We start from the raw sequence: 12,306 nt of genomic DNA, 5'->3' as shown, positions 1-12,306 counted from the left end.
TATATGATACATTGTGACATCTTAGTTTCTTGGAAAGAACTTGATGCATATGAATATAAAAGAACCTATGTGTACGAAGACCTAAAGAACTGGCAGATGTGACTTCACATGATCGTGAACAAGACAGCTTTACCTGAAACAGCTTACACCCTGCAATGATATCTGTAACACCATCAAACATCCACATCTGCCTATTCCAGCTCCTTGAGAAGGAGTCAATAGGTGGGGGAGGGAATGCCAAATCCAATCTGAACATCTGGCTGACTATGACAAACCACACTAACAGCAGAATAAAAGAAAGAACTAGAGAAAATCACAAAATATAAAGATCTATAAATAGAGGCAGAAATACTATGTCAAAAGAAAGCAAAGACAGTATAAATAGTAGTGGGAAGCTGCGGTGCAGTCTGAAAACATCTAGAGCAGGGGTGTCAAACTTGTAGCGTCACAGCAACTTCATGTGACGTATTGGGACTTTTTTCCCCTTCACTTAACCAGGCATGGGCGTGGCCAGCACGTGACACATACAGCCCACGGGCCACAAGTTTGACAGCCCTGATCTAGAGCATCAATACAATACAATACAATACAATAGCAGAGTTGGAAGGGACCTTGGAGATCTTCTAGTCCAACCCCCTGTCTAGGCAGGAAACCCTATACCATTTAGACAAATGGCTATCCAACATCTTCTTAGAGACTTCCAGTGTTGGAGCATTCACAACTTCTGGAGGCAAGCTGTTCCACTGATTAATTGTTCTAACTGTCAGGAAATTTCTCCTCAGTTCTAAGTTGCTTCTCTCCTTGATTAGTTTCCACCCATTGCTTCTTGTTCTGCCCTCAGGTGCTTTGGAGAATAGTTTGACTCCCTCTTCTTTGTGGCAACCCTTGAGATGTTATCACTTGAACACCATCACCATTGAAATCACCAACAGTAAATTGCAAAAGTAGCATTACTTGGAACAGATCACTTCCTGCAACGATACCTTTAACACCACCAAACAACAACATCTTGAGAAGGGCTCTATAGGTGGACAAAAATGCCAAATCCAATGTAAACCTCTGGCTGACTTTGCAACCAAACATCATCATCATCATAATAATTGCAAAAGGCAGCTTTACTCACAATCTCATCTTACATCTTGTAATGATACCTTTAACACATCAACCATCAACATCTGCCTATTCCAGATCCTTGGGAGGGACTTGATAGGTTGATAAAAATGTCAAATCCAGTCTGAATATCTGGCTGACTGCGCCATGAACCATAATAATAATAGCAACCCCAAAGAGAAAAGGTTGAAAAAATAAAAGCATGGTACTGCTAGGAAAACAGGCAAAAAATTGGTATGCAATTTCTGTTCCGTGTTAAGCAGAGGGTTTTTTTTAAAAAAATGCAATGTTATTTATGACATTTATATTCTGCATCTTTTGTCAAAGTTACTGCTGAATGACATATAATTATTTCATGGGAATATAGTTAGAAACAGGTTTTACACCTTTAAGTCTGTTTTGTACTAATCCAGTGTCCTCCCAGATGTATTTAATTGTATTTCCAGAATACCTGGAGCCCAAGGGTTTGCCTCTCTATAAATATCAAGACAGCTGTTGCTAGGAGCCTTAGACAGATCAGATAGGTTTAATGTTTCAGAGCATCAGTGTGTGATGTTTTGTTACTTATTTTAATCTCTAATGCCATATTTCACTTTTTTTTCAATGACAGCTTGCATAAACATTTTAAAAACAATGTGTAAAATGTTATTTCTAAATCATTTGCATAAAATACATCGAAATGGAAACAAATGAAATGGGCTAAAAATAAGCAAAGGGATAACAACAAAGAATAATAAAACAGCAGGCGTGAACAGACTCGAAAGTGTAATTAAAAACCCATAATGCGGGACTAAGTAGCAAAAAACAGAAATTAAGTTACATGGCTTAGGAGCATTAAAATGTACTATATTTATCACAAAAGGAAGACAAGTCCAAATGTCAGGAAAAGTCGATAAAAAACTATAACTCTACACAATGCAGATGTTCCCATTTTGTTAGGATTACAATTGCTTGTTGACACTGTTTCTTGCAATTTTCTCTTCTGTGAGTATGTAAGAAAAAGGAACAGATTTGTATTTATAGATGTCTATTTTAGCCAACAGGAAAAAGGAATACAAAAATACCCTTCAGTGTTCTCTAGATAAATCATATGACTGATCACACATTTTAGGGGAATGAAAAATCCTTCCATTTCTTAATTTCTCAACCCCTCTTCAGCAGTGAGCATAATGAAAAAGTTCACTTGAAAAAGTTGCTGTATGATCATTTGCTTTGGGATTTAAGTGAAGCAGACCTCCTGGAAATTTCAGGGCCCTGGAGACATTCCCACATAACCCCTAACCACCTTCATAACAAAAGAAGTCCAAAAAAAAAAATCACACCTAACTCATGAGCATTTCTCCCAAATCCTCTTCTCCTTTGAAAGCATTTCTATAGGAAATTCTCTTTTATTATCTTGAATAAGTCCCATAGAGGAACAAAAAATGATATTATCACCCATTCGCCTTAGCCAGGAGGAAATATAAAGAGCATGGGGAAAGCACCAAATTATTACAGAAAGATCATTTGTTCTGAGCTTCCTCTAACCTATACCATACTTAATTCTATTGTACAATTTAAGGACAAGGAGCATTAGGTTGTTAGTCAAAATTGTCTACGGGACAGCAATTTGAGTTCCTACATTCTGACATGTGCTCACCCCACCCCCCTGTGTGTGGGGTTGGTTCTTTTTTGTTTTGTTTTGTTTTTTGGAAGCACTCAGTTTTGTAGCTGAAAATTGGTGACATTATAATTCTGAAATAAAATCATTCAGAAACTTTGCTATAAACTTAAAATCCCACAGTTACTTCATTTCTTAAACTTAGTATAGTCGTAGAGCTCAAGACGTAGATTCTCGCACAATTTGTGTTCTCATCATGCCCATTACAGTTCCAGATAATCTCCAAACAATGCAAATTTTAGCTCTAAAAAGATTTGGCCTTGTCTTGTCTACTTTGGTAGTGACTTTCAAAAATTTCCCATTAGTGGTTTATCTGCTCTTTTACTTGGAAGTGGTAAGAACTGAATCTTGGTTCGTCTGAATGGCAAACCGGAATTTTGGCATCCTATTTTTTCTCCCTTGAAAGTCCTGTTTCCAAATGCACCAACTATACAAGTGTGCTGGAAACAGGAGATGTTGTAAGTTTCCTCATAATAATTATTGCAGTACTTAGGAACGAACGAACGAACACACACACACACACACACACACACACACACACACATACGCACACACCATGCAAAATGAACAGTAGTCTTGATCCAAGAAATTCAATTCCTGAAACAGGCAAATGTGTTTTATTCAGATTTAATATTTTACATGTACTTATACACTGAATAGAGGGCATTTATCTCTCACATACCAATGAGATATAAATTATTTGAATGGATATATTTATAGACAGGGCCATAAATCTAACTGGCTCAGTAACATCATATAGACTTCTTCCGGTATGTTTATATCCTAGGACTGCTGTGTAATCTGTACTCTAGATGGATAGAATTAGGTTTAAGAGTTTAGATTTTGTTGCCTTGAGATAATTGTCAAATGTGTGTGTACAACCGTGCACACCACACTACAAAGCCCAAGGAAATGTTTAGCCTTTCTTAGGAAACCTGTACAAAGGGAATCTTGATTTCATTCTGATGGTCTGTGCCTTCTTTCTAGGACACTATTACAAATACTTATGCAAGTTATTTTTCCTTCTGTTGAACTGCAGGTGGTGGAGGCGGCTGGAATGATAACACTTCCTTCCTCTGGTCAGGAAAATCCTTGCTGGAAGGCGCTACCGGAGGAAAATCCTGCCCCCAGGCCATGAAGAAGTGGGGGTGGGAGACAAGAGGGGGTTTCGGAGGGGGTGGAGGGGGGTGCTCCTCAGGTGGAGGAGGCGGAGGATATATAGGTAAAGTGGCTTCATGTTCAAGGTGTCCCTTTCCCTCCCTTAGTGCTAATACTCAACAAAATCTTGAAATATATATATTTTTCCTATAATTGACACATCTATATTTACCCTGACATCTTTCTGTATATTAAATTTTTCATAGTGCTGCGTATTTATACAGGGTGTCCAAGAATCTGCATGGTTGTATTATAGCAATTTATCCATTGCTAGATTTTAAATTCTGTAGCTAACCTTGGCTAATAGGGAAGGAAGGACAGCTGTGAGGAACTTCTGTTTTTCCAAAGGCAAAAAAGCATGTCACTTTTCACAGCTTGACACTAAGATGCGTAAGTGTGCTGGAAAGTGATCCTTAATGTTCTTTGCTTTCCAATTTCAAATTGTGCAATGACCATTGTGCCAAAAATGGAAATCTACAAGAAATTATTCCTGATTGATTTCAACTATACATTTTTAGGATCTTTATTGACAAACAATGACTTGGAAAAATTGTATGCAGAATTCGTGACCCCTGTGTATATAGCCTTTTAATACTAGATGGATATTGCCAAATATATTTTAATGAAAAGAACCCAGAGAAAAATCAACTTTTATGCATGTGTTTTGAAGGTTGGTGAATATCCCCATGGTTTGGATTGAGAGAAAGACATTTATTTGGCATTACTTTGTGGCATTAAATCTCTGCAAATTATACTAGTATCTCTGTCAAACTGCTAAAATACCCCTTGGCATTAGTGCAAGTCCAAATCTGTGGCACAGTCAAGGTGGCAGAATGTTTGATGGTGAAAAGAAAATTCTCATGAAGACATGCCATCAACCTTCAAGATTCTGCTGCAAATGTTTAAAAGATGGTGATGTTTACTTTTTGTTCTTTAACATTACAAAAGAACAAATCACACAAAACATTGGGTGGTATAGATGATGTGGTACAAAGAACTGTGTTCATTAAGAGGTGTTTTTTTTACCATGAATATCCCACAGCCCAAAGTTCAAGAGATTAAGCCAATAAATCAGGCCTCTTAAGTTCCTTGCAAATGGATCGCCAAGACATTTAACAATGTCACCAGAATAGAAGACTTACAAGAATAGGTCTTAGTACTTACTGGCTGTTAGACACTGCCCAGCTTTAAATGGCCTTTTCAAGGAAAACAAAAATGTTGCAAAAAATTATCTTCAATCACTTTGAGCATTCTGAATCCCACTTCTTTTCACTTTGGGTAAATTATGATACCTTATGTTACTAACACCTTTGACTACAAGTGAAGTAGATGTGGTGATTATCATGTTTATATTATAATGAGATAAATGTTTTAAGTTGATTATTTGTACACCAGAATGTGAGGATCAGTTTAGGTCGATATTGAATACATAGCAATCTATGCTGTTCAGAAGAACTTACAGAAAATTGAATTCTTGGTACATTGTTGAGTGATGCAAATGGTACAGATGACATTTTGCACCAAACTAAATGCACATTATACATAGTAACTCTATCATGGTAATCCATTCTTCAAAAATATATTTGAGAATCTTAGAGGAAACTAATAAATATTTACAGCATTTAATTTAACTGCATACGTATTACATAAATACAACTAGCACTCTCAAAAGATATTTTGGATTATAATTGCCAATAATCAGGAGAGATGTTATAACCCAAGAGATTTATCATCACTCTCTACATTCTCTGTAATACTTTCTCTTGGATAAAATAGAATGATGTCTCCTCTATGAATATTTAAATTTATCAATGATTCAGTTATGTATTCTACTCTTGAAAGAGCAACTGGGATTGGTTGAATGATTGAACAAAAATTAGAGTAGAGTAGAACAGAACAGAACAGAACAGAATAACAGAGTTGGAAGGGATCTTTGAAGTCTTCTAGTCCAACCCCCTGCTTAGGCAGGTAACCATATACCATAGGGTTAAATAAACAATAAGAAATGAATGCACAGTTTCATAACCCAGTTTAACATTGGCTGCCACTTCAGAATGACCATATTTATCCATATGTTTCCATACTGGAGAGATTGTTGTAGACTGAATAAGCTAATAAAAGAATACTTATCTAATTATTACTACTTGCTATGTATAGCTTAACTTTTGCATATCATGATATTTTCAGTCTTTCACTCAAATGGCTGTACAAAGATTATGTTATGCCTTTTCTTCTAATTTGTCATATTTTTGGCTGGGACTTTGCCATAATGTTCATCTACTTCATTAATAACCCAAAAGGCTTGTTAAGCTGAGATTCTGAATGTTAGAAGCTTTAAAAAACCATTAAACTGCAACCATATAGACATTATTGGATATTTTGCCAGATGTATGCCTTTTTTCTCTGTTAGATGTTTTTTGTTTTGTAGTGTTGATCACTGGTATAATTTATTTACCTGCATTTGACAAATACCAAAAAGGTAGCCATGTTGCATGAAAAAAATGTTTTGTGTCACCTGAAAGATATATTGTGGCATAAACTTTAGAAGGTCAGACCACTTAATCAGATCTATTCCCACTGGTGATGAATAAGCAAAGCATGTTTGAAGTATAAACAAATTCTTGAAAATTAATAAGTACTTTCTAGGGCTCCAAGTCTGTAAAGTTGAGTTTATACGTGTATTCCAGTTGGCCAAATGTATGTGTATTAAGTACAAGAATTTTATAAATCTATGGTAGACTAAAATGATCTTTCTTTGATTGTTCAGAGTGAACAATCAAAAGATAAAGTTCCATAGAGGCCTTGACCTCATTTCTCTGTTATTGGAGAGGAAACTCACACACCTTCATGTACTTAGAGTTCCTGATCACTATAGGTTTCTTAAAATGATCACTTTAATTGAAATTGGAATACCCAAAGTGAATTGTCAAAACATCCCGTGATTTTTTTCTGAGTAATATCATTTTTAATATGTGGCAACTTATGGTATCTAGTGATCTATATCACTATGCCAATGGACCATTATATCTATTGGATTTAATTCTATATTCATTTGTATTCAAAAATATAATTTTATCTCTTATACTAATTGCCCTTTTGGCCTCATTATCCTGAAAAATGGTGAGTTATATTTTTTCAACATTCATGAAGATGTATTTATATCAGATTACCCATATAAAGCTCACCCACAAAATTATGCCACAATGTATTATTTAATCTTAAAGTGCCGCAAGAGATTTTGTTGCTCTTTGATGTGCATTAGCGGAATCCATACAAAAATTATTTAAGATGTTTTCCAATTCTGTAGGTGGCAATGCAGCAGAACAAAATGACCCAGAAATGGATGGAGAGGATGGTGTATCCTTTATTAATACCCAGTATGGTTCACTCTTTACTCCTGCATTAAAAGGTATTTTCAGTTATTTATTTTATCACATGTACAGATAGAATAACAGCAGTATGTCTTCTGAAACATCTTAAAAACATTCCATGTTAAATTAGGCATTGTAAAAACCTCTTAGGAAAGTATTAAGTTCTACATTCCTAGAGAATAATCTTTTCTAAGCTGATGCTCTGCAAATGTTTTGACTACTATTCCCCTAATATTGAAGAATTATGTCCAGCAAATATGCTGGTTAGGATCTATAGTTATAAGATGACTTGGGCAATACCATGTTGGGGGAGTGATCTCCAACAGAGATGGGTAGAATCTGGAGCAATTCAAACCAAGTATCTTCCAATAAAGGTGGAAAGGGGTGTGGGAGTAATTTTGCTTCTCCTCTTCTGCATATGTGCATTTGTAGTAAAATCCATAGACAAAAAGAATAACATGCAAGTATATAATTTGGGCATAAATCATATGTGCAAGTAGCAATATTATGCTACTGAAAATACAGGGCAGCTATTCCTGCTTACCACTCCCTCCCTGCCACTTCCAATAACCAAAGTTATTTGACCCTATCAGTTTTGCTGGTAGTTTCACAATTATCCTACTTACTGTTTTTTTTATTTAGGGTGTTATGAATCTTTGACCTACAGGTATTATACAAATCAATAATTCTTTCATCTACTCTCTAGTGTCAGAGGGGCATGGTGAAGTCAACATTAAGCTATATTTGAACTGCAGTCATTGTGATCATGATATGTGCCACGAAGATTTGAAGACTCAGGAAATTGTTTGCATTTGTGGCTATGGATATGTGTTGGCTAATGATGGTGTCTCTTGCATAGGTAAGACATTGAATAACAAACATTAATTCTTTTGCTCTCTGATCATGTTGGATTACCCCCAATCGGACTCCATTGTTGATTGTGGATTCTGATTACAGTGGCAAAACAAAAATTTAGGGCAACTCATTGTGGAAGTTTAATTGGTCATTTGTGCAATTGTACTAATTCTAGCTCTCTTGCAAATATTTAGATACTGCCTCCACGTGGCACTACATTTTTAAATGTGTGCATCCAAGACATTTTTTTTACTAGTTCAAAAATATATGGGTCCATGGTTTCCTACAGATACAGGGGGTTTTTTTGAATGGGAAAGTAATAGGAAGAGAAGTTGAAAACAACTAATATCATGTTTATATTCCAGATGAATTGATCCTGCCCACCAAGAATCCTCCTCTTTCTTTGGTCTTGTCAGTAGTGACTTCAGCTTTGGTTGCTGGTCTTATTCTAGCCTTCTCAGGGATTATGATAGGTGAGTTCTTTGTTCACACCCAATGTATAAATTATCCACACAACTGATTGACTGACTGACTGACTGGCTGGCTGGCTGGCTGGCTGATTAACTGGCTGATTAACTGATTAACTGATTGATTGATAATGTGCCATCAAGTTGGTGTTGACTCTTAGTGACAACGATCTTCTCCAAGATGATCTGTCCTTAAATAGGATCTTCAGAACTCCCAATGGTGTACCTATTGCCACTGTAATTGAGTCCATCCATCTTTCTGCTGGACATCAACTTTTCTTTCCTTCCTCTTTTCCCAGGATTATGGGCTACTTGAGGTAGTCTTGGCATAGCACATTCACAATATATAATAGAATGGAATAGAATTCTTTATTGGCCAAGTGTGATTGGACGCACAAGGAATTTGTCTTTGGTGCATATGCTCTCAGTGAACATAAAAGAAAAGATACATTCGTCATGAATCATACGGTACAACACTTAATGATAGTCATAGGGTACAATTTGAGACTGGTTGTTTGTATCTCAAGTGAGGATTCTACATTGAGTTTTTCTATGGTTTGTTTGTTTGTTTCCTTTGCTATCTGTGGTATTTTCAAGTGTCTTCTTCAACATCAAAATTCAAAAGTGTCAATGCTCTTTTCATTCTACTTTCACACAGTTCAGTTTTGTGGAATATAGTACAATAGTCTGCACTCTGTTAAAGTTTCCTTTCTCTGATATTGTATATAGATTGACCTCTTCCAATCTGTTGCCTACTATGTCATTCTTCACATTTGGTGGCATAAGTTAGAACCTTTACTGAATTTTCTTCCATTGCTTGCCATATTTTTATAGATATTCTATCAATTCATTTAGCCTTCCACCTTGTTTATGACTGGGATACTGATCTAACATCATCTTTTAGTGCTAGAGGTAAAAAGGAAATATCTTCTAAGATATCTTGCATATAAATATCTTTACTGTAGAGAATTTCAGTAAACACCTCTTAATCTTTGTTTGATCTAATTTAAAGCAATTGCTATCTGTCCATTGGCATCTTTTAGTGTACCAATTCCAAGTTGGAATCTTCTCCCTGAGTTTGGAGTTCTTTTGGAAGACTTTCTTTGTTTTTCCATGTCTGTTTCCATCTTGAATGTCTTTACAAATGACATTGTAATACTGTTTCTTACCTCTTCTAACAGCACTCTGAAATTCTTCTTTCTTTCTAAGATTTTTGTCTTTCTTGGCTTTGGCTTCTTTTTTCTCCTTGGCTATTTCCATTGTCTGTTCTGACATGCTGTATGCTTTCTTCTGTTTCTTGATCTTTGGCAGTCTCTCATTCATCCTTAATAACTGCTTTGATTTCATTCCATAGTTCCTATCAATGAGGTTTCCTATCAATGAGGTTCAGGACTACAAAACGATTCCTGTTGTTCTCCTTGAAAATGGTGAGTATCTGGTCAAGATCCTATCGTGGAAACTGTCTGGCTTTGTTCTACTACTTTATCTTGACTTGGAACATCCACGTGTTTCTCAATTAGTCCCTAGGCACGACATTGCTATTATAACTGAGTCTTTCTATCTCTTTGAATTAATAATATAATCAGGTTTTTGTATAGTCCATCTGGTGACGCCAATGTATGTAACCATTGTTTGGGTTGTTTCAAGAACTATTAGCAATAAAGAAACAAATAAGTCAGATTGATAAGTCATTCTCCTACTTTTTTCTGTTTCCTAGCCTATATGATCCTATTTTTCCTCCTTACTATTTCTAACTTTGGATTTCAGTCTCTCCGACCACAAGGAGACATCTTGCTTGCATATGTTCTGTTTGATTCTAGCTTAAACTTGACCATGAAATTCATCAACCACCTCTTCTTCTGCATCAGTGGTTGGGTCATAAACTTGGATAATCAATATATGCCAAATCTAATTGATATCATTTGGGCATTGACTGCATTGTAGCATGTATTATCTTTGTTATATCTTTCTGGACCATGAAAGCGGTGCTGATTCTTCTTTGTTTTTCACATCCTGAGTAATAAACAATATGGACTTCTGAGTATCCAATTCCAATCCATTTCAATTATTTTACACCTAAGATGACAGTCTCTGGTAGGTACATTTCATCTTCCATTGTGCAGAGTTTTCCCATGGTCAAGTTTCTTACATTCCACATTTCCACTGTGATTTCGCAATTGCAACTTCATATATTTTTCTACATGGATCACCAACTAAACATCCCTAATGCATAACTGCATAGGCACCATTATTACTCTGAAAGATCCTCAATTATTCCTTAGTAATATGGTGAATGCCAGCTGACTCAAGGAGTCCATCATTTGGCACTATATTGTCAGTTATTTTATTTTGTATATATGTATGGTTTTCCTGTTCAAATACAAGAGTGGTTTATAATTGGCTTCTTCCAGGCTGTAGGCAATGCATGCCTTTGCAATTGTTACTAAATCATTAGCCTTCCTGCTTACTGTAAGTAGTCACCTGGGATTATGTTCATAGCTTGGGTGACCCTATTGGGAGTCTATATTCTTGGCATACTTTCCTGGTGTTCTCTGCTTATCCCTTCCTGGAATATACACTTGCCCCTGCCAAAATGTCAGTGAAGCAGGACTTAAGGAGGCATAGACATTTCCTCCTATGTATCAACTGCATAACAGATGCCCTCAAGGCAAACTAGGAATATGGCTAGGTGTTGTAGCCCAGCAGGATCTGGTTGAGCTGCTGATGGACTCGGATAGCGAGGAACCATATGAGTCTGCTATGGAAGATGTGGAGGATCCTGTGCAGGGTTCAGACTCAGAGCAGGAACCAGGGAAGCTGGTTGGCCACCAGGAGGTGCCTGAGGCATGGAGCAGTGGGGAAGATCAAAGTCAGTTTGTCCCAGATTCTCACTTGAGAAGGGCTGAGAAACGGAACATGCAACTCCATAGGCAGTCTCATAGAAGATAATGAAGCACATGTGGTTGTGGATTGGCCCCTCCCAAGAGGGTTTATAAGTGAGGTGTTGGGAGGGGACATTTGTAGGAAACAATCGTTCAAACTAGTATTGAAGAAATCTGTCTGTATTCTAGCCGTGTCATGTGGATTATCTGTGTTGCTTCATTTGAACTTTCTGGGTTGCTGCCAAGCTATTATCTTGAACATGAGTTGCGTAGGCCCTCAGCAAAAGGATTTGTTATCTCATTAATTAAATAGTGGCAAACAGCCAAGCCTGTGTTCTGGTTTATTCACAGGCCAGGGGGCCAGAACAGCTAGGCTTGGTGATATTTCTGTGATTCCAATACATTTCAATGGCACAAAGTTGGTAAGGCTGCTTCATTGACTAAATGACATGAAAAAGTATTTATTTTAAATATCGATGCAAGTTAGATGCCATTGCATCTGCCCTTTGTAACATCTTACCCCCTGCCACCAGAGTAATCTCCAGCCTTTCTCACCTTCCATAAGAGCTGAAACATCTTGGCTAGGGGCTCCAATGGAGGGGTTTCACATTTGGGGTGGCTGATAGATTAACAATGAATCCCACCCTCTTTCTCATTATATTTCCTCCCTCCCCATCTTTTTAGCTAGATTGATTTTTTAATAATGTTGTATTTATATTATTCAGTTTTATACAGGTCTGTATTTTAATATTGTAAGCTGCTCAGGATTAGGGTGCGGTAAAATAGGCGTCCAATGAATTTTA

General features: G+C 36.6%; 1 protein-coding gene across 1 annotated transcript in view; it reads left to right on the top strand.

The window, feature by feature from the left end:
- Nucleotides 1-12,306, top strand: part of ALK (ALK receptor tyrosine kinase) — a 346,271-nt gene that overhangs the window by 297,543 nt on the left and 36,422 nt on the right. Inside the window, exons 14-17 of the mRNA XM_032216056.1 lie at nucleotides 3,810-3,992; nucleotides 7,236-7,337; nucleotides 8,006-8,158; nucleotides 8,520-8,627. Of these exons, the coding sequence (XP_032071947.1) occupies nucleotides 3,810-3,992; nucleotides 7,236-7,337; nucleotides 8,006-8,158; nucleotides 8,520-8,627 (546 nt within the window). The remainder of the gene's footprint in view (nucleotides 1-3,809; nucleotides 3,993-7,235; nucleotides 7,338-8,005; nucleotides 8,159-8,519; nucleotides 8,628-12,306) is intronic.

Source organism: Thamnophis elegans, chromosome 4 (genome assembly GCF_009769535.1).
Source record: "Thamnophis elegans isolate rThaEle1 chromosome 4, rThaEle1.pri, whole genome shotgun sequence".
NCBI lineage: Eukaryota > Metazoa > Chordata > Lepidosauria > Squamata > Colubridae > Thamnophis > Thamnophis elegans.
The sequence above is the reverse complement of the archived record's forward strand: the minus strand, read 5'-3'. Positions and strand labels throughout refer to the sequence as shown.